Here is a 26,131-nt window from a genome sequence, read left to right on the forward strand (position 1 = left end):
GCTAGGGCTCAACTTGTGTAGCCCTATTATAAAACTCCCAGAAGGACAGATATGGATGCTGTGGAAGCACTGTTATAATATTCATTTATGTGGTTTACTGTTAGCCCCCTACATCTCTTACTTAACCAAATTATTTATGAAGCACGTTAATAGCTATGGGATGCCATATATAGCCTTCTAGATGTGAAGGGGTCCCTTTGGTTTTGATGAATATTTCTGATCTATTAGTAGTGAAGATGTCCGCTGCTTCTATTTTAGGTGAATGCTTGAGGAAGGGTAGTTAGATTTCTCCTTACTTCCTTCTGGGGTTATAATGAAAGTACCATGAGTTAAACATCAGGATTTTCTATCAGTTGTGTTACTGGGAGAGCATTCTGAAATGTAACATTATGTAAAAGCTGAAAATCAGATTTCATCTCTCCTTGCGGAGGTTAAAAAGCCCAATAAACTCTTAGAGCAGGGAGGTGGTTTCAGACCAACAAACAATACATGAAGTGCTGGTTGCAGGGAATCTGAAGAAGTTGGTTTTAACCAAGCTAAAATGCACGGACTCAAAACTAATCTTGTCTTGAAAAGGTTAGTCCTTGAAACGATGAATTCCTGTGAGTCTAGTATTTTCATATAGAAAACCATGCCTAAAGGCTGTGCTTTTGAATGATCATGGTAAAAATTGGAGTGACTTGTCAAAAAATAAATGAATGAGAATGTTCAGGTAAACTGATGTAGATTGTGGGTAAGCAAGGGAGATGCCAGTGTGTTTATCTGCTGTGCAAATACAGATTTTTCAACAAATACTAAATGTGCTTCCCTTTCTATTCCGTATTTGACTCTAATTAAATCTTATTGCTGTTAAGTTTGCAGGTTAGACTAGTGCATTAATATAAGTGATCTTGTGGGTGACAAATTCAGTTGAAGTGTTCATTTCAAACTACTTGGCAGTAATAACGAGCACATTCAAATTTAGAATATGTGAAGATAGCTATGTAAAGCTTTTAGTGTCTACACGCATCCAAGAAAATACAAACCCTGACTGTTACATGTTTCTTTTTCCCTCATTTCTTATCTAATGCATTTAATTTGAATTTCAAGAAATGAGAGCTGCTTACAGATGGAAAATAAAAGTAGAGAGTAGTATCACTGAGTAAGCAAACATTGTTCTGTTAACTGTATACAGTTGAAGTGTTGAGTTGTTGCATGCAGTTCTAGCATAATAGAAACAAAACTTGTCTGGGTTCAATAAGTTTGTGCTGGATTATGCAACAGATAAATATTAGCTTTTCACACTGTAAGTTCTGGGATTTCCTCATAATTCCTTTTATCCCCTTGATAGGGCTTGCTTAAGAGTAATATGAAACATGCATGGGACAATTACAGTTAAAGTTTTCTGTTCCCACTTAATTGTAATATATTTGCATTTCAGCTCAAATCAAAGACAAAATTAAAGAAAGGGATAAGAAGCAAAAAGAGAAGAAGAAGCACAAAATAATGAATGAAATCAAGAAAGAAAATGGAGAGGTCAAATTATTGCAGAAAGGTAGGTTCAAACCACACAGTGGTTTTTCATTGTAGTACTTCAAAAATTTCATACTTGGGTCGGATGCTAAATTTTTATAGTATGTTTCTCATTTAATTTAAATTGCATTTTCCATAGAATTCTGAGTAGTTTGTATAAAGGTTACAAATTAAAATTTAACTGTAAAAATCTACTTTTTTGTTAACTGTGTTAGTTACTGCAGAGAAAAAAATACATATACTACAACACTGTGTATGTGCAGAACAGTAAAGACTAGTGCTTTAAGGAATGGTGTTATGGTATCTGTATCTTCTCTGCGCAGTTACTGCAGGAGAAAATTGCAGTTTCCTGTATTGTAGAGAGGAAGAAATGAATCCAGGTCATGTTTTATATCTAACATTAAATGCAGAAAAGTACAGAACTCAGGGGTTCTAATTTGGAATCTCTGTCAAATCTTAAAAAAATTAAACTTGCACAACAGGCAGTCTTCATTTTGGTCTTTAGTCTTGATTTCTCCAACTTCATTTACTGGAATGGAATGTAATTATAATCACGTCCTTTCAGTTTGTAAATACACTGAATCTTAGAATTGCAAAATAGTAGAGATTGGAAGATCTCTTGAGATCTAGTCCAACCCCCCTGCTCAAGGCAGATTCACCTAGAGCAGGCTGCTCAGGACCATGGCTAGTTGAGTTTTGAATATCTCCAAGGATGGGGACTCCACAACCTCTCTGAGCAACCTCTTCCAGTGCTCAACCACCCTGACAGTAAAGAGACTTCTGTCCTTATGTTTAAATGGAACTTCTTGTGTTTCCGTTTGTGCCCATTACCTCTTGTCCTGGTGCTGGATACCACTGAGAAGAGTCTAATTCTCTTCCCTGCACTCCCATCAGATATTTACACCCATTGATAAGATGCCCCGAGCCTTCTTTCCTCTAGGCTGAACAATTCCAGCCCTCTCAGCCTCTCCTCATATGATGGAGAGATGCTCTAATCCCTTAGTCATCTTCATGGCCCTTTGCCAGACTCGCTCTAGTAGGCCCACATCTCTCCTGTCCTGGGGAGCCCAGGATCGGACCCAGCACTCCAGGTGTGGCCTCACCAGGGCTGAGTAGAGGGCAAGGATCACCTCCCTTGACCTGCTGGCAGTGCTCTTCCTGATGCAGCTGAGCAGACTGTCGGCCTGCTTTACCACAAGGGCACATTGCTGGCTTGTGTACACCCACAAATCCATGGGCCCTGATGGGATGCACCCACGAGCGATGAGGGAGCTGGCGGATGTTATTGCTAGGCCACTCTCCATCATCTTTGAAAGGTCATGGAGACCAGGAGAGGTGCCTGAGGACTGGAAGAAAGCCGGTGTCACCCCAGTCTTCAAAAAGGGCAAGAAGGAGGACAAGCTCAGGAAGTGTGGGTTAGATGAGTGGACAGTGAGGTGGATTGAGAACTGGCTGAATGGCAGCGCTCAGAGGGTTGTGATCAGCGGAGCAGAGTCTAGTTGGAGGCCTGTAGCTAGCGGTGTCCCCCAGGGGTCAGTACTGGGTCCAGTCTTGTTCAACTTCTTCATCAATGACCTGGATGATGGGACAGAGCGCACCCTCAGCAAGTTTGCCGATGATACAAAACTGGGAGGAGCGGCTGATACGCCAGAGGGCTGTGCTGCCATTCAGAGAGACCTGGACAGGCTGGAGAGGTGGGCGGAGAGGAACCTCATGAAGTTCAACAAAGGCAAGTGCAGGGTCCTGCACCTAGGGAGGAATAACCCCATACACCAGTACAGGTTGGGGATTGACCTGCTGGAAAGCAGCTCTGCGGAGAAGGACCTGGGAGTGCTGGTGGACACCAAGTTAAGCATGAGGCAGCAACGTGCCCTTGTGGCCAAGAAGGCCAATGGTATCCTGGGCTGCATCAGGAAGAGTGTTGCCAGCAGGTCGAGGGAGGTGATCCTCCCCCTCTACTCAGCCCTGGTGAGGCCACATCTGGAGTACTGTGTCCAGTTCTGGGCTCCCCAGTGCAAGAGGGATGTGGCACTACTGGAGTAAGTCCAGCGAAGGGCTACAAAGATGATTAGGGGACTGGAACATCTCTCCTATGAGGAAAGGCTGAGAGAGCTGGGCCTGTTTAGCCTGCAGAAGAGAAGGCTGAGAGGAGATCTTACCAATGTGTACAAGTATCTGAAGGGAGGGTGTCAAGAGGATGGGGCCAGACTCTTTTCAGTGGTGCGCAGCAACAGGACGCAGGGCAACGGGCACAAACCGAAACACAGACAGTTCCATCTGAACATGAGAAAAAACTTCACTGTGAGGGTGGCAGAGCACTGGCACAGGTTGCCCAGAGAGGTTGTGGAGTCTCCTTCTCTGGAGATATTCAAAAGCCACCTGGATGCGATCCTGTACAATGTACTCTAGCTGATGCTGCTTGAGCAGGGGGGTTGGACTAGATGATCTCCAGAGGTCCCTTCCAACCTCAACCATTCTGTGATTCTGTGTTCAACTGGTTGTCCACCTCCCAGGGCCTTTTCTGCCAAGGTGCTTTCCAGCCAGTTGGTCCCCAGGCTGTATTGGTGCCTGGGGTTATTCCCCCGCCAGGTGCAGGTCTTGACACTTCCCTGTATTAACTTCATGAGTTTCCTGTTGGTCCGTTTCTCCAGCCTGTCGAGGTCCCTCTCAATGCAAGCACAACCAGCTGGTGTATTGGCCGCTCCTCCCAGTTTTGTATCATCTGCAAACTTGCTGAGAGTGCACTCTGCCCCATCGTCCAGTTCATTCATGAAGATGCTGAACAGTACTGGCCTCAGTAGTGACTGGCCTCCAGCTGGACAGCCCTCCGAGCCCAGCAGTTCAGCCGGTTTTTGTTCCACCTCACTGTCCACTTTTCTAGTCCATGCTTCATCAGTTTGAGGATTTTGCAAATTTAAATAGCAGGCATGTATCATTTAACTATGTTTTTCAGACTCTGCTCTTGAATTTAGGAGTAAATTACTGATAGACTTTTATGTTAGGCTGTCTGCTGTAGAGCTTTGTTTACAAACAGAGGAATGAAACCTCCCAAAGAACGCATTATCTTCAAACCTTCATGTAAGTTCACAGGCACAGAACACTGATTATTACATCCTTTAATCTCAGTGTAGCTCCAAGTAGCTATTCATGGCTATGACAGTTAAAACTTGTGTTAATCGGATCTCAAGGTATGAACTTAGACCCTGAAGGTGCATAAGTTTAGTGACTTCCAGTAGAAAGAACAGATGCGACTTTGCTTAGCATGAAAGGAACTTGGTGTCTGAGACACTAAGCAACATTTACCTGCCTTAACTGTGGGATTCTTCAGGCCTTGTTTCTATACCTTTTCTTGTATGTACTATTTCTATTGCCATTCAGCAGATGAGGTGGAAGCTGAAAAGACAGCAGCTCTTGTTACACAAATCTATTAGAGTGATAACTAACCCAGCGTACTGGAGCTAAGATAGTGTTTTATTGCTGAAAGCAAATATCATAAGTGTACACATGACAGTCCTATTAGATTGTGACACCTCTGCTGTTTTGAGCTGACTGAGTAACAGAGTAGGTTATCCACACATTGACCACCACCACAAGTGGATGAGATGCAAACATGCCTTGTCCTTGTTTCACAGGTCTCTTATGTCATTAGTCAAGTATCCCATTTCGAATCTCGTTTAAGATTTTGGAGAGAAGTGTTTTGTAGAGGCTGTGCTTGGTTTTGTCCGTATCCTTTCAAAATTGACTCCTGTTTCAGGGAAAGAAGGAACTGTGCAAGGAGAACAGTCATTAAGAGAACAGAGATGCAGATCTCAGACACACAGACACACACAGACACACAGACACAGAATGGTTGAGGTTGGAAGGGACCTCTGGAGATCATCTAGTCCAACCCCCCTGCTCAAGCAGCATCAGCTAGAGTACATTGTACAGGATCGCATCCAGGTGGCTTTTGAATATCTCCAGAGAAGGAGACTCCACAACCTCTCTGGGCAACCTGTGCCAGTGCTCTGCCACCCTCACAGTGAAGTTTTTTCTCATGTTCAGATGGAACTGTCTGTGTTTCGGTTTGTGCCCGTTGCCCTGCGTCCTGTTGCTGCGCACCACTGAAAAGAGTCTGGCCCCATCCTCTTGACACCCTCCCTTCAGATACTTGTACACATTGGTAAGATCTCCTCTCAGCCTTCTCTTCTGCAGGCTAAACAGGCCCAGCTCTCTCAGCCTTTCCTCATAGGAGAGATGTTCCAGTCCCCTAATCATCTTTGTAGCCCTTCGCTGGACTTACTCCAGTAGTGCCACATCCCTCTTGCACTGGGGAGCCCAGAACTGGACACAGTACTCCAGATGTGGCCTCACCAGGGCTGAGTAGAGGGGGAGGATCACCTCCCTCGACCTGCTGGCAACACTCTTCCTGATGCAGCCCAGGATACCATTGGCCTTCTTGGCCACAAGGGCACGTTGCTGCCTCATGCTTAACTTGGTGTCCACCAGCACTCCCAGGTCCTTCTCCGCAGAGCTGCTTTCCAGCAGGTCAATCCCCAACCTGTACTGGTGTATGGGGTTATTCCTCCCTAGGTGCAGGACCCTGCACTTGCCTTTGTTGAACTTCATGAGGTTCCTCTCCGCCCACCTCTCCAGCCTGTCCAGGTCTCTCTGAATGGCAGCACAGCCCTCTGGTGTATCGGCCACTCCTCCCAGTTTGGTATTGTCGGCAAACTTGCTGAGGGTGCACTCTGTCCCTTCATCCAGGTCATAGGTCTCCTCCTTTGAGTTTGTATCCTCTTCAGAGCGGCAGCTTCAGATGTCTTCTGTGGGCCTCCAAAAGCTGACTGGATGTGCGTGTTTGTGCATCTGTGGTCAGTGCCACTGTAACCTTCTCAAACTTTGTCTAAGAATATCTTCTTCCTGTGAAACAAAAATTAAGTTCTAAGCCCTCTTATTTTTGGAGCTTAAAATTCACTTTGTGGCCTTAGGAGCAAAGGTTTGGAACTAGTCTACTTTCTTTTGTGTATGTGTTTTGGTCTTTAAGGACTGCTAGTTTTCTCCCTCTTGGGATTAGATCCTTTTTTTTTTTTTTTTTAAATGTTACCATGACTATCTGCTGAATGCACTTTTTTCCTTTCCTTCTCTTTCATGTCAGAAATATATATTTGGGGGTAGGAAGGGGGTTCTTCGGATTGTGACTTCCTTTTCATTGAAGGAGTGATGTCTGCTCAACTTCAAAACAGTTAAACTAGACGTCTTAAGACAAGGGTGGGCTAGCTGTATAGGAAGAGGTCCATAATGAGGCACTGAAGTCTTGAGATAGAGTTGGCACATAAGCCTGATTTCTGTGCTTTGAATTGAATGCTGGAAGAGTAATTCTGTCAGGAAGCTTAAGAGGAGGTAAGCTGTTCACCTGCCTACATTTGTGTTGCTATTCTGTTGAAAGAAATGGTAGAACTTACCTGTACTGAAGAAGAGCAACTCTGAAAAGGTGGGGGGGGTTGTTTTTTCCTTCTCCCCTCAGATCTTTGGGCTGCTAAAAGAAACTGTTGCTGTTTCACAGAGGCTAGCGGTTATTCTCATCATCTAGAACTAAAAGTTTTGTCATCTTGTTGCACCTGCAGATGTTTTTGCTGAGGAATAGGGCCATATAATTACCCCTTCCTTCCACATGAAAGATCAGAGTGGAGAGCTTTGTTCTTTGAAAAAGCTTCCTTGTATAAGCATGTTGTTAAGAACTTGGGATATATGCAAATGATTTAAATATGTATGATTAAAAAGTTACCCTTTTAAAAATAGGAAGTTTTATGCAGGAAAAACTTCTTACCAGTGTGACATGGCTGTGGGTTAGTGGAGGTCCTGAAGGGAGAAGAAAAAGGATTAACAGGCATATTTGCTTTCAGTATCACTTGTATGGTTTTCTTTAAGTGTCAGTTCTAATTTTATGATTGTTTATATCAGAGCACAGCAATTTCTAAAAATGCAGTAGGAGAAACATTCTCAGCATGTGTTTCTGCAAGGTTGAATGCCTTGATTTATGGAATGCCAAAACGCAGGGAAGAGGGGAGAGTGAATGTCTTTATCTCACTGGTATGAACATCTTTAAGTACAGATTATTTTCTGAAGCTTTTTTTCTTTTGGAAAAAAGGACATTTATTTAATTATCCCTTCTTATGAAACTCCGGGGGAGTGTGGTGGTTTGTTTGTTTGTTTGTTTTTGTTTGTTTGTTTTTTAATAGATGGGTTTTGCGTGGAAGATACCAACTTTACAGTATACTTAAAATGAGACCTGCCTCTTTGAGTCATAATGCATGTTCCCCCCACCATTCAATATGTTTTGTCTTTGTGTTTCTTTAGGGAAAATGTTGAAGGACTTGTATGAAATACCCTTTAGTTGATGGGATAGTGAGAGAGAACTTGAATGGAACCACCACTGCTCGTCTCTGTCAGTCTTTGCAAGAGACTGTCGGCAGATGCTGCTTTGGGACTGAATGTGGGGCAGATGTTAGCTGAAGGGGTGGCAGTGCTGGACTAGCATAAAGTTGGTCTTGCTGGAGGTGGGGGTCTGGAGCTTGAAACAAAGAAGTCTGATAAACTTTTACATTCTTTTTTTTTTTTTTTTATACTAGTTTCTGCAAAATAAGAAGAGTAAACAAGCTTTCATATGATTTGCTGGTTGGAAAAGGTCTGAACTAGTGGTCTAAAGACTGTGGGTTCAAATGATGGCCTGTGGGTGGCGCATGCATCTTTGTAAGATGAAGACTGTAGGAATAATTGCAGGTTTTTAATGACTTTATTTCAAATACAGTGAATTCAAAGATAAGACTTCAGAGAGCATTGCAATGCTGTGACATTTATAGGAGCTCTTCCTCTGAGAACGGTGTTTCTCCCCCTGGGCACTGTCAGCAAATGTCTTTGACAGGTAAATTGCTAGATGAGTCCAAGTGGCTGAGTACACAAAAAATGTTTTCCTTTCCCTCTGTGATTGTGTTGTTTATGTGAAGTGAGTTTGGGTTTCAGTTTAACTTCCATGTCACAGATTAACTAAAATACTGTAAAGTTGTTGGTAAGCTCAAAGAAGAGGCCTGGGTCTGTGTGAGTTGCTGTACTATCTTTAAAGGTGCACCACCGTAGTTTTTCCATGGCAGAGTGAAAAATACTGGTAGAGCAGTGTGTTTGGGAAGCTGCTTTTTTTTTTTTTTTTTTTTGCTACTTACGGGGAAAGTCTTATTGAATAAGACTGAATCAGCACCTTTGCACCCCTACTGTGTATTTTAAAATCCAGAAACGCTTTGAATTGCATGAAACTGTCAGTTGTAGTTAACTGTATCACGATTTTCATTAAATTCTTGTTCTTATATTCTCAGAACTTTTCCTAACAGAACTATTCTGCTTATACCTTCCCCCGCTCCCCAAGTTTCCATCCTTGCTTTCAGTCTAGATAGGAATTCTGTTTTGGAATTCTGGAATTACATTTTTATTTTGGTTATAGATTTATTTGGAGAGTAGAGATTTAAAAGTATGGAAGGAGGAGTATGTTGCTGGCCAGTATCTTTTTTTTTCTGTGCAGTAACTCAAATGACTTTCCTCCAGAAACTGTTTGCAGACTTTGTCTTTTCAGTCTGTTTGTCACAGAAGAATTAACTGAAAATATTTTAGTGTTTCTTATGTTTATTTATCACTTTATAAATCTCTGCTCTTCTTACAACATCACACTAAGGCTTTCCTGATAAGTGCACTTAATGGATAGCATGCTAGGATCTTCCTGTGCTTACATGTGGCTCTGGGTAAGAACCAGTTACTTAAATAAGCTAAACATAGTAGGACGCAATTTCTGTCCATGTGGTGACTTTTCTTGCATCCTGTGTTTGCATGCATGTGTATTATGCTATTGAACCAGAAGATACCTGTGCATTTTCTGAAATTTTTGAATAGTTGTTCTCAACATGGCTGTGACTCTTCAATTCAGAGAAGGCTGAGGCAACATAAAATAGAACTATTTTTTATGCATTTTAGGCTTGACTTTTTTGACATTTAATATTAGAGCTTTCAAGTCTCTAAATAGAATAGGATAGCTGTCATTTCTCAGTTGTATTCCTGCCATTTGCTTTGTTTCTTTGTCCGTGTATTGAGACACCCCAAAGTTATGTTTGTTTTCAGCATGCAGTCTATTAGCTTTTCAATCTGTTGGCAGTTTGTCTTGCTCTGTAGTCACTGTGGAGCTAAGGAGAATGAGACTATTTGTATTTTGTTTCTGTTCACAATTCTGTGTTCTTATTTTGACTGCTTTAGGAAATCAGCTGTTCTGACAGATTCCTTTTGAACTGTTTTGGAATATGTTTTTCATGAACTCAAACAATTAAAAGTCAAAGTATAAAACTCTTATTTTTTTTTTAATTATGTAACCATCTGGCCAATGCAAACTTAGGTTTCTCATGTTTTCTCATGCTGTTTTTTTTTTCTTTCCTGCTAGTGCCACGGTATGTGGCAATGCATCGAAGAGCGTGTGTACTCTCTAAGACTGCATATTTTAATTGTTGGTCAATGGGGGGTCTTGGATGCACCTGATTTAAGCTGTATTTTAATTACTTGTGGCTATGAACTCTAAACTCACTGGAAGATGCAGGGGAAGACTTCATCTCTCTGTGGTTTGAAGTGGGATTTCTGTGCAGTCTTTAAAGACTCTGCCAGAAGAACTCTAGCAGAGCTGAGTCGTAATGAAATTCAAAAACATGAGTAGCTTTAGTTTCTGAGTTGTGATGAGAATGCTAGAAAATGCTTGTGTCTGGTCGCATGGGACGATGGGAAATAACTGAAGATCATTAATTGGAGGTTACTTCTTACCTATCCCTTTACTGGAGAGTAGTAGGCAGAACCTCTAGTGCTGCAGTAGGAGGTAGGATCAAACTGAAGCCCTGGAGAATGTTTTACAGCGATGATGGGAATAGCCAGACTGATCTCTCATTGCAGAACAAGCAGTGTACTGGCAGCTGGTGGGTATTGCTGTGGCCTTTCATGTGCCATAGAACAAGGAATAAGGTGCTGTGTTTCAGTCCTTGGAAAAACCTAGAAAACATGGTCCTTGTTTAGGCTCCTGCATGTTTGTGTTGATGTTTTCCTCTGCACTGCTTCCTCTCCTCTCTCCCCTGCCAAGTGTAGCACAGCTCTTTCAGTTTTTGGTAACTTGAGTTCTCCCAAAGCTGGGAAGTGAAAACTGACTGTGATTACTGGCTGCAGGTATAAATTGTTGTTCCTTATTGCTGTCAGCAGTCAGCTAGAAAACTGAAAAAAGAATTTGACATTTTTATTAATGCTAACTTTACAATTCCCCCTAAGAACTTTGGGGGCCATGACCTTGAAGTTGAGAAACACTGCTGCAGTTGAAACAATCGAATGAAATGAGTTTTGTGGCCTCTGTGTATGCCGAAATTCAAGCCAAATTATCTTATTGACAAAACAGCATAAGATAAACTTTAGGTAATTTTTGAGTAGTGTGACTTATTACAAAAAAGGCAAATTTGAAAGGACTCAGTCTGTAGTTAACAAATTCAGGATGTCTATCATCTTTTTAAATTAAATATGTATCATCTAATAATGCTAAAGCATTGGATTATTTACATAAAATTCTGAAAGTTTTAAATTATCAATCCTAGGTACAAGTCCTGTGCTGTGTGTGACAGGGGTATTGTGGCACTGCAAAAAAACAATTTACTGTGTTTCCCTGAAGGATCTCTCTACCGTGTAGATGTGTATAATGGCAAAAGATGCATGAGTTGCACAGTTTTTAATTGTGCTGTATTTGTGGTGCACATTTGGCCTCGCTAGCATAGAAGGTGGTTAAAAATTGTTTAGAGGGAGACCTTTTATTGTTGAGTAAATGTATGCATGAATTGGATGAATACAAATTTCCATTCTTCTCACTTCTTTTTTTTGTAAATACAGTGCAAGTTTTATAACTCCATCCTTGTGCAGATATTCCTATCCAAGTAGGAGCAGGAGCAAAATAACAATTTTGCTGTTCTTTAGTCCTTTTTCACCCCAGTGAAGTGTGAGCTCAGTGTGCTTTTCGACACCAGATCAAGGGAAAGGTTCTGTAAAAATCTGTGGGCGCTGAGTATTCCCCCCCCCCCCCGCCCCTGTTGTTGCATATTCTTGGAGTCCTGAAGGAGTCTTCTGACTCACTTAAATTAAAACACTGTTTTAATGCGAGTGAAAATCCTTACTTATGTCTCATGTTTCTGAATCATGCAGTGGAGAAATAATTTTTTTGTTTTGTTTAACTGTGCTTCAGTAGCTGTGCTCTAAATGCGTCTCAGAGCACATAGAGACAGAAGATGCCCTGCCCTACAAAATGTCTAAGGCTTTATGATTTTTTTTTTCTTGGTTGAAATTAGATTAAATATATGTATGTACACAAGTTTATTGTAATTGCTGGTTGTAGACTACCTGAAACACCTCGGTAGTAACTATTCCAGAGGTGAAATAAGTTAGCTTACATCAGGCACTGCACTGCTACTGCCAAATCTTGCCTTAAGCAAAGTTAGTTTGGATATCTCAGCATTACAGTGTTTGAATCTTTATTTAGCCTTTTGGATTACTTCCTAATGTTTTTACTAAATTCTGTATTGTCTGCTGTGAAGCAGTTTGATTACTGTCCTATGGAGATAGATGTTGAGTGCAGCTGTGCTTTTTCAGTGTCCATTCACCAGGAGTCGAAGAAGCATTATTGGTTTTGGAAGAAGCAGCACATCTTGCTCTGTCTAAAGTGTTGTGATATATGCAGCAGAGGAGTGACTGAGAATTTCTCCGTTCTTCTTTCTACAGCTAATGCAAAAGCAGAATAAGATGTAAGAACTTCACTGGGCATTGCTGATAGCAATCCCAGTATTTCAGGAAACTAATTCCTTCTGTTATTGAAGTCTTTGCAATTTCTGAGCAGCCTTAAACACCTGCTTTGGAGCCGATCTTTGAAATTCAGCAGAGCAGAAGCCTTAGGCTAGAAAAGTCCCTCCTTTGTTCTGTGAAATTCTATTCAAGTTCTGCTGAGATATATTACTCTTAGAAATCAGTTTTCCATTTCTTGTTTGTATTCTTCAGGAAAACTTTGTCTGTATGCTAAAATAACTGGACACAAATATTCTGAAGTTGGGCATATGCTGACGTCAAAGCACTATTAGGAACGGGCACTATACTGTGAGCATGTAGGTGGAACTGTAATAAAGGACAGAAGGAAGAATTTGTAGTCTGATCCATGATATTACAGTTAAATGCACTTAAATGTACTTTTAAAAAAAGCAAACTGAGAAATTATATATTTATTAATTTAAAAAGTTCAAGCTTTTGGGTTAGGAAACCTTAAATTTAGGTTTGCTAGGAACTTGGTCCTATCTTGTGTATGTGTTATGGTAGTGGTGTGTGTGTGTGTGTGTTTTTGGGGGGGCTTTCCCCCTTACTGCCTCTTCCTGCCTTACTCAGTGCTCAGGATGGACAGATTAAAGTGGACAGCTTAGGTAAGCAGATGTAGTAGTTTACTGCCATTGAAAAGGGGTGATTCTGCTATCCCTCTTCTCATTGCATGCTATCGCTGTTTTCCATGCTCTAGTTACTGTCTGACAATGCAGTGAACCAATTCTGTTCACTAATCTAGCAGCAAGAAAGTGAATAGTTTTCTGCTGAGCCATTAAATATAGTCAACTTACCGTGCAGCTTACCATGAGTGTCAGTCAGTACAGGGGATGGGGTTGAACTGCGTACCAGGAGCGGCGGCAGAGAAGAGGAGAGTGGGGAGTTGGCCTGTACCCATCTGTAGCAGTGAGCTCATAGATTGCTCAGCTGTATCATATATCAGCATCTGCAGGCTGAACAAATAATTGTGAATTTGACATTCTCCTGTCTTGTGATATTCAGTTTAACTTTGTAATACAAATTTTTTTTCCTCCGTGAAATATGCTGCCTGAAGTATCTGGCTGACAAATTCTCTCCACAGAAATTCTTAACTACATGATTTACTGTCAGTATGAAAATGGAGTTCTTGAAAACATTTATCAGTCTTGTGTGTTTTGTAGCTTAAGCCTGTGTGAATTTGAGAAAGGCTCAAGGCAGCTAATCAGTGTTTGAAATAATGTTGTCTTTCGGTTTGTGCTTAAAATTAGTTCTCTAAAAACATTCTACTCTTTTTTTTTTTTGACATCTTTAACCAACCACAGTAATGTGTTTTGAAAAATTCTGCTTTGGAGTCCTCTTTCTTCTTCAGCCTCTGTGTTTGAAGGCTTGTTCGTGCCCAGTGGCATTGGTAGCTCATATTCTTTAAGAGTATCATGACGTTTGCTTCTCAAGGGCTAAGAGACTCCTCATTTTGATTCTCTGTTTCTCTAGGACAGTTGCAGTAGCAGTTCAGGGATCTCACTGCCTCTCATCCTAGATATTTGTATAGTGCCCCTTGCTCCCTCTGTGATTATTGCTCTCTTGGTTCTCGGGCATTTTGGAGTTAAAAAATGGCTTCAGTTCTACCCTGAGAGCATTTAGAGGGCCAAAAAGATCTGTGGAGGAGTTGTGTTGAAAGATGTGAGGCTGCTAGCAGATAAATTTATTTGACTCCAAATTGCATTGCATTTTTGCAACTCTTCGTATGATCTGGGAAAACATCTACAGATAAATTTTGATATTTGATATATGCTTAAATGGTCTAATCAGTTCTAATCAGTTTAGTCCGTCGTCTAGTTTTCAGTGTTGATCTTTTTTCTTGTAAGATGTATATTAACCTAGGACCTAAGGAATATTGTTGTTTAGTATTTTTCAGTTTTACTAATAATATGATGTCACGTATATATTATTAAAGTAGTTGCATCTAAAGCTGGACAGAAAATGTCTCTTCCAGACTGGAAGGTGGACTGTATTGGGTACTAGTAACATTTTTATTTTTAACCTATGTCCCATCCACCCTCCTGCTACTTCTGAAGGCTTCATGGAGATGCTGAAAAAACAAATAAAGAATGATAAATATTCTTAACTTGAAAAAGTTCTTAGTTTAATCCTTCTATAAATCTACATAACTACTTCAAATCTTTTTATACCAAGTTAACTAAAATTTGTTTTTACAGCTGCTGTGAGTGTAAATCTGTTTGAGTATGTTTATATAAACTTAACCTAATTCGATCACTTGCCAAGATACTGATTAGGTTCCCTGTATCTGATTTTAATCACTCATGTTGCGCTTTTTTCCTTTAGAAGCACTACTGCTTTGGAGACCATGGCAGGGTTTGCTCATTTGGGTGCTGTTTACTGATGTTTGGTTTTGCAGACTTAAGGTTTTTTCTGCATTGCTGTGTCTGTGAGATATGCTGTGTGTGTGTGTGTGTGTGTGTGTGTGTGTGTGTGTGTTTTAACACCTTACAGGAGGAGTCAAATGCAATAGATTGACTCTATCTTCTGATAAGTCTCACTGAGCAACAAAAGCAAGGAACAGGACAGATAATCTTCCTTCTCTGTTCTCATGCTATAAATATGGCAGTCGGCAATTTTTGAGCTAGTTTTGCCCAGATGCATAAAATAAGTGTGTGAATCTGGAAGTACTTTACATTTCAGCTGGTAGTAATGTAGTGCAGTTTAACAGTTGAGTGTGCAGCAAGGGTGTTAATAGTGTAGATGCTAATCTTCTACTTTTTTTTTTTGATTATTATAGATATCTTTAAGTACGAGAAAGCACATAGCAAATGGCTTCTTTAATTTCAGAAACTGTTGTATTTGGTTGCCAATCGTAATACTGCTGATTGTACCCCAAGGAATATAAATTTCCAACCCTTCCCTGCCATGCCTCATGTCCCAGATGTGTGAGTGACTGGTCCCTGGAAAGATCTGTGCTCCACTTGAGAACATGGGAAGTAGCTTGACAGGTAATCCCCCCCCCCCCCCCAGCCTTGCTACAGCATTCGGTGGTCTAATTCCATATTCTCTATATTCAGGCTGGTACAATATTTGAAAACTTTTGACATCTTTGTTATCATTCAGTATAGCAAAGATTTTTCATATTTAGAGTGAAATCATTTTTCAAATGGTAAATTAAAACACTTTTAGAGATTTGAAATACTTGCAGTCTTGGATGCTCTCTAGTTGTATATTCTTGCAGTCAGGAGGAGAAAAGAACTGTTCTCCATTTTATAGTCCATAATTGAGGTTTGGGTTGGGATTTTAAAGTGTATGCTATGGAACTGCCCACTGTCATAATTATTTCTTTGTTTTTATTTCCCCCTGACTGGAACTGGCACCATAATGATGCCCATTAGGATTCCAGGGAACATGAACAGCAGCTGATTATTCTGTCAGGTGATGATGTTTTGGCTGCAGGTTTTCACTTGGGGAAAAATGAAGTACCCTGGCACCCTCAATGAACTATGTTTATGATTCCTGTAAGGATGAGGTAACTGCTTGGACATGTGTTGCTGCTCTTTCTGGTCTTTCCATGCCCACTAGATTTAAAAATGTGGCAGGAGGAAGACTGTAATGAAGAAGTATTGAGTATTGTATGTACCAGATGAGGCAGTAATGTTGCAGAGGCCCACATTTTTTTTTCTTTTTTTTTTTTCATTAAACATAATCTAATGGCAGGGCAGGTTTTCATGAGGATACTGTGCCTTTTGGCAGTTGCTCTTGGTTAGGTTAAACTGAAATTGTGCTCATAGAGTATGCTGTGTTAAATCTGATGTAGAGGCAGGGGAGTCTTTGTAGCTCTTGTATCTGTGGATTAGGTTAAGAAATCCTAGAGCCCATTTTCTTGTTTGGGCCAAATAAGGAATGAGTGAGCTCAGGGTACTTCTTTCCCCTAAAAGATGAGAAAATAGAAGCTAGAAAGAAAACTAGCTCATCTGTCTCCCTGTTGGAAATCCCAGAGGTGTGTAGCTGCTGTGACAGGCCTCAAGAGGCTCACAGAGGCGAGTGCCTTAATTGCTTGTTCTCCTTGCCGGTGTCTATGCATGTTCCATATCCAGACCTCTTAATTATCAGCAGGATGCGTGATTCTGTGCCCCAGCAGCTGAGAGGGGACCTTTGTGGGGCATAGGGAGGACTGTATCGTGGATTACTTGGGCTAAGAATAGCAAGTTGAAGTCAGTCTGCTGCAGCATAGTAGTAGATGCTGGCATGGAAATTAGTGTGTTAGTTAACTTCTGTGAATTTGAGTACTTTAAAATTGTGCATTTCACTGCAAGACTTTTCTAAACTTTTGTCTGTGAACCGGCTAATCTTGAATCCTTTTCTGTGAATGTAATTTTGTGCTCTGACATGTCTAGTAATTTGAATCATCAGATCAAGAAATGAGTTTGTATCAACAGCTAGACTTTAGGAAAGTCTAGTGATGGAAGCTTTCCAGCTATCCCATTTATGACTTGTGGAAAAGTGCTGTATGAAAAAACACCTTAAAAGAAAGGGGGGGCTTCTAACCTTCGGAATCACTTGACCACGTTATCTCCCAAATGTATACTCTTAGCTTTAGGCCCTTACGGTTTGTTTTCAGTTCAGCTTGCATGTTATGTAGTTTTTATGCTAGCTTCTTCTCCTTCTATTATTGCAAGGGTTTATTGTTATTGTTTTTATTTTAAAGGAAGTCTGTGGTCAGTTTTTAGATATTTTCACGTTATTTCTGCAAAGTTTATTTGGTTCTGGAAGATTGACCACATAAATCCATCTGGCAAGGCAGGCTTTGGCAGCAGCATTTGTGGACGGTTTGCGGATGAATGATACTCGTTGCCAAACAGGGCATTTACAAATGGTCAATGTTTGTTGACAGCAATCATCTAATGTGTCTGAACTCTCTAGTGTTATAATTTCTGATGACCAGTTAAATGGTATGGATAGGATAGTGACTGACCTTGAAAACATTCTTGGAAAACTTGTTTTCTGTGAGTGTTTCTTTTCCTGAAGCTTTATTTTTGTCAGTCATACAGTGTGACTGTGGCAGGTGTCTCTACTTCTTTCTGGTAAGATACCCACATGTTATGTGGCACTCAGTATTGGTCTCTCTGTGTGCCTTGATGAGGATATTGGTAGCTTTGAATCCTCATCTCTAAGTGTGTGTGTGTGTGTGTGTACATATTTTTATATAAAGGTGCTTAAGAGACCTTTTTCCTCTCAACAGGTGGGAAGGAGAAACCAAAAACCAATGCAGAAGAGCTACAGATTAAAAAAGTTAAGAAGAAAAAGAAAAAGAAACATAAAGAGAATGAGAAAAGGAAGCGTCCAAAAATGTACAGCAAATCCATTCAGACCATCTGCTCAGGACTGGTTTCTGATGTTGAGGATCAGGAAGCCAAAGGCATCATAGATGATCATCTTAAGGATTTCAATGGGAAAAATATGGATCCCAAGAAGGACTATGAGTCCAAGATACCAGAGAACAGTGAGTTTCCATTTGTCTCGTTAAAGGAGCCACGGGTTCAAAATAAACTCAAAAGGTTGGACACATTGGAGTTCAAACAGCTGATTCATATTGAGCACCAGCCTAACGGAGGTGCATCAGTTATCCATGCCTACAGTAATGAACTCTCCCACTTATCTCCTGTGGAGATGGAGAGATTTGCAGAAGAGTTTGTAGGTCTGGTTTTTAGTGAAAATGAAAACTGTGCAGCTTACTATGTAATGGGTATTGTTCATGGGGCAGCTACTTATTTACCTGACTTTTTAGACTACTTTTCATTTAATTTTCCCAATTCACCAGTGAAAATGGAGATTTTGGGAAAGAAAGATATAGAGACAACGACTATGTCAAATTTTCATGCTCAGGTAAGAGGTTATACATTTTACTTTATAATGTCATATAATGGTTTCAAACAACTGTAAATGATTTTTTTTTTTTTTTTAAGAATACAGTTACTATTAGCTGTGCTGTGTGGATAAAGTGGAAGACTAGAAGCAAGGGAATTCTTTAAATTAGTTCTGCAATATTAAAGATACAGAGCCTGTTTAGACTGAGATGTAAATTTGCTTTTTATGGGGGGTGGGGAAATGTGTGCATGCATGTGTATGCAGGTTTTTGTGGATTTGTTTCCAGTAGCTGAAACTTAACTGTGAGTTTTGGAGCATGAAAATTATTTAGCTGTGGATATCTGGGCGTATCTATATGAACTTTTCATAAAACTAAAAACTTTAAAAACATTAGTATAATGTTATGTACAAAACCTGTGTAGGGCACAGTTAATTGTGGTTTCATTTGTATTTCAGAGCTTCTAAAGCCATTTTTAGAGGAGAACATAAAGGTGGTTAACTTTACTACTAGTGTGGTCTTCTCCCCTTCCCATTCACTCCCAATTAGTTGTATTCCCTTGAAAGCTGTTTTAAAATATGTGGCAAAATGGTAGGTAGCTTTTGAATTGATTTCCCCCCCCCCCCCCAAAAAAAAAAAGGGAGATGGCTGTATAATCTCTAACTACTGTTTAAGTATCATCACTAGTATTTATTAACTTGCTGTAAAAGATACAGTGCTATTGCATATCAAGTATTTGTATTTCAGGTCCTATACGATTAGGAGAAAATTTTCTTAGATTACCAGCATGGTGATGAAGGTGTTATGTAAAAACCCATACAGTGATTCTGAAAATGCTTGTGAAGAAAATCCTGTTTTTCGCTCTGTCAACTTTAGATCATGATTACATGTTTAACTTGAGTAGAAACAAATCCTTAATTGTGACTTTTAAATGGTATATGGAATGCCTTTAAGAACTATTTTAGTCTTCACTTTTTTAGATGATTATGAAGTATTCAAACGTAAGTTACACTGTCACCTGATGTAGTTTAGCTACATAAATATCTGCATGGAAACCTTTATTGCATGTACTGACAAATCTTAAGTATATATTATCTGTAAGGATGTGCAGAACTAAGATGTTGCTGCACAGAAACATTTGGGGTGCTAGTTAACAAAACATCGTGTTCTGCCACAGAATATGATTATTTTATGAAATTACTGTATTCACTAACACTTTTCAGAATGTAAACTGAATCATTACCTTAATAGTGAAACTTACAGAATATGTTATGGGTAGCAACCCTGAGCTGTTCTGTCTTCAGTCATTTTGTATAAGAATTTCTTTATAGGTATGGTCTTTGATTCCATTTTTGTTACCTAGATAAAATGATAGCATATGCATTAGAAATGCACCGGATTAGTCGGACTGCTTTAAGACTTGGATTTACAACTTTTTTTAGTGACTGGTGAACAGTACATAGCAGATGAAGACTAATAGCATACTGGACTGCATCAACAGGACTGTAGTCAGTAGATGGGGAAGTGATTATTTTTCCTTTACTTATTGCTTGCTAGACAACATCTAGGATACTGCACCCAGTTTTGGCCTCTCCCAGTACAGGAAAGTTGTTGATAAACTTGAGTAAATCTAGTGGAGGACTGCCAAATCTGGTCAGGGAGTTGAAGCACGTGACTTGCAAGGAGAGGCTGAGGGACCTGGGCTTGTTTACCATGAAGGAGAGAAGGCTTCAGGAGGACCTAATAGCAGCCTTCTGATATCTATGAGAAAGGTTACTGAGGTACATGGCAGGAGAACAAGGAACAGTGGTTGTAAGTTGAAACAGAGAGGCAGGACTCTGCCCAGAGGTAAAGAAAACTTTGATTAAAGCACTGGAACAGGTTTCCCAGAGAGGTTGTAGAATCTCCATCCTTGGAGACTTTCAGCAGCTAAGTGAGAAAAAGCCCTGAGCAAGCTGGCCTGAATTCAGTGTTGACCCAGCAGGAGCAGGAGTTTGCACTCGGTGACCTCCTAAGGTCCCTTCCAGATGGAATGAACCTGTGATTCTATGATTCCTGTAATGGAAAAATGGCATTCTTTCTCTTTGCTTGAAGTGATAAATTCAGGATGGTTTTCTATTAGCATCATAGCCCACTTATAGGAGGAAAAATTGTTTAGATGTTTTCCTAGTTTATGAATCAACATAGTTAATTTCCTGGTATGATTTATTGTAAGAGGGCTTGTACTTTTGCTTCACTCCTAATATCTGAAGTTGACTGTTGTCAGTTACAAAGCTGTAAACCAGAAACTGTGGTCTTATCTGGCGTAAAGCCTTTTGAGGCCATATAATCACCTCCTACAGGTGAGTCCATTGGTTAAATAACATGTGTTAACATTTAAGTACTGTCGGTGTCTTCTGGAGTTTTAATAAACGTAAGTCTCTATTCTCCACCCTAAACACTAACATTTGATTATTTTCTAGAGAGCTGTTGTCAGCAAGGACTTCAGATGAATGCCTTTTCGCATTCTTTCAAGCGAAGAAAGTAATGCAGTTCATGGAATCTGGTTCCGCAATACTCCAGGCTTTTGTAGTGATCAAATACAAATGTTCTCATTTTTTTCTATTGTTTTCTGTAATGCTCTCTTCCCTTTGGAGAGTCCTTTGAGATCAGAATTTGTGCCCTTGCAAAAGCAGGACACTTTGGCTACATCTTGCTACATAAAGAAGAGTCCACTTTTAATTTCAAGATGAAAAAACTGCCACATTCTTTCAAAAGCAGTATGTACAGGTAGAACTTGAGTCTATATTTGGATTGTCCAGTTTGGTATTTCTGAACATGCATATGAATTACAGCATTATGCTACAAATTTGAACAAATTTAATATTGACCAAAACTGTACTTTTAGAATCTTTTGTGACTTCTTCAGCCTCTTATACAGATCAGCAGCATTACTATAGTATAGTATTTACTGTAGTAAATTCTTCTTTTTGTTCATAATATTAGAGATTGTAGAGAAACAAGATACGCAGTTACTATGTATTTCACTCCCAACTTCTTATTTTAATTCAGTTATGGTATCTTTGCCTATTACTGTTTGTTTCTTCAAGAAAAATGATTTTTGTATGTGTTTTTTACTTTGTTTAATCTTAGGCATCATTAATGCAAACATAATTGTGTGTTAATAGCTGTCTTAAAGACATAGTTAAAAAAACCCAAATTTGATTTTTATTTGATTTTTATTTTATTTTTACAAATTCTAATGGAAGCATCTTATTAAAAGGATGCATTAGCCTGCTATTGCAACAGTATCTCTAGTTAAACCAGTCCTGTGGTCGCTGGTTTTGAGAGAGCATCTTTTTCCATTTTTCTGTAACTGAAGGAAGAGCTGAAGGAGCAGCACCAGAAAGAAAGAATACAGTGAATGAAGGAAGCCAAAATTTGTATGTTATAGCATTCAAGATAGTCAACATCATAGTTTGTCTTCTAATCTGTATTTTACTTGGCTGGAGGCTTAGCTCTGGTATCTGCCTCTTCTTTGTTTTCTCTTGGGTTTTTCAGAAAGTCTTCTTAGCGTTTTATCGCTTGTCAGAATTTGGTTGCCTGACAGAAAATGCTTGGCTCTTTCTGTATCTTTTTGCTAACATAAGGAGTGTTTACAAATAATGTGTACAGGCTTACACCAGACTTCTTTTTATCTTCTTTCGCACAGTATTGCTGTTTCATGGAATATTTAAGCCAGTGTCTTGGTTGCCTCGGTTGCTTTTAGTTGTATTTAATACTTAATTATTTTTCACCTTATTCTGGCTGCTTGTATGTTCCATATGAATAGGTGATGTGCTGCAGTTGAAAGGTTTGCACAGTGTTCTCCTTTCAGACTGGGGTCAGTGTTGGAGGTGTCTAAAAAGGGGTATGAGAATATAGTAATCAGAGTGGCACTGTATCAGAACGCTCATCCCCCAGGGTTACGCAGGACCTTTTTGAATCTGAGGATGGTGGGGTTTGTGTTTAATAACCTTCAACTATATCTTTTTTTTTTCTTGCATGAATTTCTGACTTGTTAGTGTCAGTTACCCCTCTTTTTCAGTTTTGTACTTTTGTAAAAAGGTAACAATTTATATGATCACTGAGTAGTTCTGTGCAGATTAGTATTTTCTTGTCTGGTTGAGTCCTTGGTGGCTCTCCAGGGGATGGTGCGTTCTTGCAGTACGTTTCAATGAAACTTCAAGCTTTGAAAAAGCTTGCAAAAGCTCTATATGACTCTTTTCGCTGTTACTCTGAGCTGCCGATGTAATGTCTAGCCGTTGTTATATAATCTCAGTTGAGAGATGAGTCATGCTCAGGTGTCTAAGTAGGAAGTCAGTTTGTCCAGTTCACTTCAAATGCGTATCACAACCTTCTTTAGATTTAAGAAAATTAGCTATTGGTCTGCTAATTTTGTTTAACTAAAACACTGAAACCTCATCTACTAAAGTGAGCCTCATTTTGGTTGTTTCTGAGGTCTCATTCTAGCACATGGAGTTGGTGTGACAAATGTGTTTAACAAGATTTAATATATGTATAAAATGGAAATTTGTGAGACTTTACATTTCAGGCTTAGCTTATAACTCTTTTTTACTGATTATTTTAACTCCTTTTTACTGGTTACTTTTACAAAAAAGTTTTTATATTTCTTAAGTTAACTATTTCCATACTACTCAGTAAGCTTCCCCATTCTGTTCTGTGGCGGATGAGGTGGGTTTTGAGGGGGAGGAGAGGTTGACAGTAATGCATATTCTCAGGTCACTAAGTTCTGTGGTATTAGACAGATTCCGCAGTAACTTCTGGTTTTGGGATCAAAACTGTTTGAGTCCTCCCATCTCTAACTTGAATGTTTGCATTTCTTAAGTTGTTACTTAGCTTTCACAATTACAGGTGTGAAAGACTAAATCCTCCCAGCTTTTCTGTCAGACAGAGGTGTATTGGAAAGAAGTGATATTATTTCGTTTATTAAGAGACCAGAAGTAGACAGAAGCTTGTGAGAAAAGCTACAGTAGGCACGGAAGAGAGAAGTTTGTGTTGGAACTGATTCGGCTTAATCAGAATTAGGTTTTAAATATTGGGGGGAGAGGAATTTGGGAGCTCTTCACTGCCTGTCTTGGGCCTACATTTAAATACTTGTAACTAAATTCTTAACACTTTTAGATTAATAGAACAATTCTGTTTCTGCAAACCATCTCTGAACTCTGAGGCTTGAGCAGACTGTTTCGGTAATCTGGCAAAATGGTATGCTTAGTCTGGGTATGCTTGTGGCCACTAAGTCGCTCTCTTTCTGGCTGCACTGTGGGAACAGTCTAAGATCTTTAGGTACCTCTAGCTGTGTAGATGGCAGTATCTACATCAGTTATCTGATAGCTATAAATCTTACTTAAGAACCTAAATAATCAACTCTTGTCACCAGCTTGCAGCTTACATCACTTCATCTAAACTATTTAGTACTGTTAAGGCAAATGCCTGTAATGTGCTGAAACTTATGTGTCCTCTTGCTGAGTAAGTGTAAACTCCTCCTGTCTTGCTAAAACCCCAAAGTGCACAGTTCTTCATGTTTCGCAATAATAATGCTTCGTGAATTGATTGTACTGTGCTTCAAAGTTTGTCCCAGAGACCACTCTACTTGTACAGAGGTGGTGTAGAAGGAATCCTGAGAGATACCTAACAATTCCTGTGCTTCAAGGCAGGATTGACTATTTTTAAGCCATGACAATGGCTTGAAACAAATGCTTGTCTGTTTAAAGCGTTTGCTGGAGATCTCTGGGTGGTTCCACAGTTCCCAAGGGGGTTCTTGAGCCATCTTTGTTCTTGTCTGTCCTCTTATCTTAATCCTGCTATGATTCCTTTTATTCTAATCATCAGTGGACAAGGAAAACAGCTCATGCTTCTAGTGTTCTCCATAGCTGAAGACTCTTTATCTCCCCCCCCCCCCCCCCCGATTGTCATTTTAGTTATTTCGGCCTACCATTACATGTTATATCCTGATCATTCTTACTGCTCTCCCTTATGCTTTCTTCAGTCAATTTTTCTTAAAATGCAGTACTGAAAATGGAGACAGTGTCCATTGGAAACATTACCATTACCAAGGAGTGTGAAAGGATTGCTTTGAGTGTCTTCCGGGAATGCTCTTGATTGTCTGCTCCTGCCTTTTTTTGGAGCAGTTTATGGTCTGCTGTAGCAGCAGCTCCTACCAAGTGAGTCACTCCCCTTTTCATATTTATGTAGTTAATTATGGATACCTTAGCATTTCTCTGCTTTTATTCAAACTGAATTACATTCTGCATATTCAGAATCTCTTCTCCAGCTTATCAAGGATCTTGCTAGCTTTGATCCTTTCCTGTAGAGTAGGTTTGCAGCTTTGTGTTACCTGTAGATTTAATAAGTATATGTTGTGTTCAAAGGAAGATCCTTTTTGAATAACACAAAATAGGTCCTTTCATGTTGATAGATATTTGAATACAGAAAATGGAAAACTGAAAACAGTCTACTTTATATTTGCTGTTACTAGACCATGTTTCTGTAGCTATGTTTTGAAAACATAATGAAAGATAGAGTCAAAAATCAAGAAAGTCTACTGGCTCTCTGAAAAAGCTTATTCTGTCATAGAAAGGAAAGTTGGTTTGACTTGATTGTTTTTTGACATGTCCGTATTTGTTAGCTCATACCATCTTATTTTCTAGGTGTTTAGGACTGTTAAGTGTTTAGCTAACTCTTTTTCCTGGAAATTGAAGGTAGGCTAAGTGGTTTGTCATTTTCTAGGTCTTGCTTCTCTTGGCACCTGTTTTTTAAGAAGATATGTTTATCTTTTTCCAGCTTTGAAGACTCATATTTTGAGTTCTCATTGATTTTATTACAGCTCTGTTTCTTTAGCTTACTGCCTTGGTACTCTAGGGTAACTGAGGATACTCAGCATTTTCAGTTCAGGAAAAGTTTTATTTATTTTACTCTAATCGGTGTGCAGTTACACAAAATAACTGAGCCAATCTAGCACTTGCTGCTGCTAAAAGAGAATGTCCCCCCTTCTTTTTGCTCCCAGGTGCAGGTTCTTGTGCCGAGTGGTGGTGGTGCTTTGACCAATTCATCTTGCTAATCCGGCAGAAAACTAACCTGTCCCCAAGTGAGGGAGTTTTACTGCAAAGTTAGCAAGTCGTAATAGTTCACTATGCCTGAGGTAGCTCAGGGAGGAGTGCAGAACTGTACAGACTCAGCCCACTCCCCAAGGGCCAGTGATTTGCCTTGTCTCGCTTAACTGCGCCTTCAGAGGAATCGTTCCCCCCTGCTGCTGTTGGAAGTCATTATTCTGTGTTGCTTGTGTTAATTATGAAAGACACTGTATATTCAGAGAGTATAAAGAATAATATATGCACTTTAGAGGGGAAAAAACGCAAGTAATGATTCTTATGGCTCATGTTTGTGTTGTCATTTGTCAGATTGGTGGTTGTCCTTGTTTCTGAACAGTTCTGGACATGGATTTCTCATTTCAGATCTCTTTTCAGCCTTTTTTAACCTCATCTTGTCTTTGCTCCTTGTTTAGTTCTTGTAAGTTTATCTTTGAAGAGAAGTGTCCCTTTCTCCCCCCCCCCCCAACTTTTGCTGTTCACTCTTTTTCTAATTTGTGAAATCCTGCTTCTGTGAAAATGCTCTTCAAATATTTGAAGGAACTTGATGAAAACATTTTTCTTTAAAGTAAATTTGAAGTAATTAGATTGTACAAATCTTTAAGCAAGTAAAATACTATGTCTGTATATTTCTATAATTTCCATATATTGTGTTATTTTCTTGTATTCTGTGGTCAGAGGAGTTCTTTGTCTTTGAACTGTGTATACTTCTAGTTGTATGTGTTCCAGTAGCAATTTTGGTAGGATTTGCTTCTTG

General features: G+C 39.7%; 1 protein-coding gene across 2 annotated transcripts in view; it reads left to right on the forward strand.

Annotated features, from left to right (window-relative positions):
* Positions 1 to 26,131, forward strand: part of RSBN1L (round spermatid basic protein 1 like) — a 57,034-nt gene that overhangs the window by 11,619 nt on the left and 19,284 nt on the right. The window contains exons 2-4 of one of the 2 annotated variants that reach the window (XM_067316819.1): positions 1,421 to 1,534; positions 17,624 to 17,884; positions 18,203 to 18,267. In XM_067316819.1, the coding sequence (XP_067172920.1) occupies positions 1,421 to 1,534; positions 17,624 to 17,884; positions 18,203 to 18,267 (440 nt within the window). Of the gene's footprint in view, positions 1 to 1,420; positions 1,535 to 17,623; positions 18,268 to 26,131 lie in introns of both variants that reach the window. The other variant, XM_067316813.1, reaches the window with a different exon arrangement.

This window comes from Apteryx mantelli, chromosome 1, assembly GCF_036417845.1.
Source record: "Apteryx mantelli isolate bAptMan1 chromosome 1, bAptMan1.hap1, whole genome shotgun sequence".
Classification (NCBI taxonomy): domain Eukaryota; kingdom Metazoa; phylum Chordata; class Aves; order Apterygiformes; family Apterygidae; genus Apteryx; species Apteryx mantelli.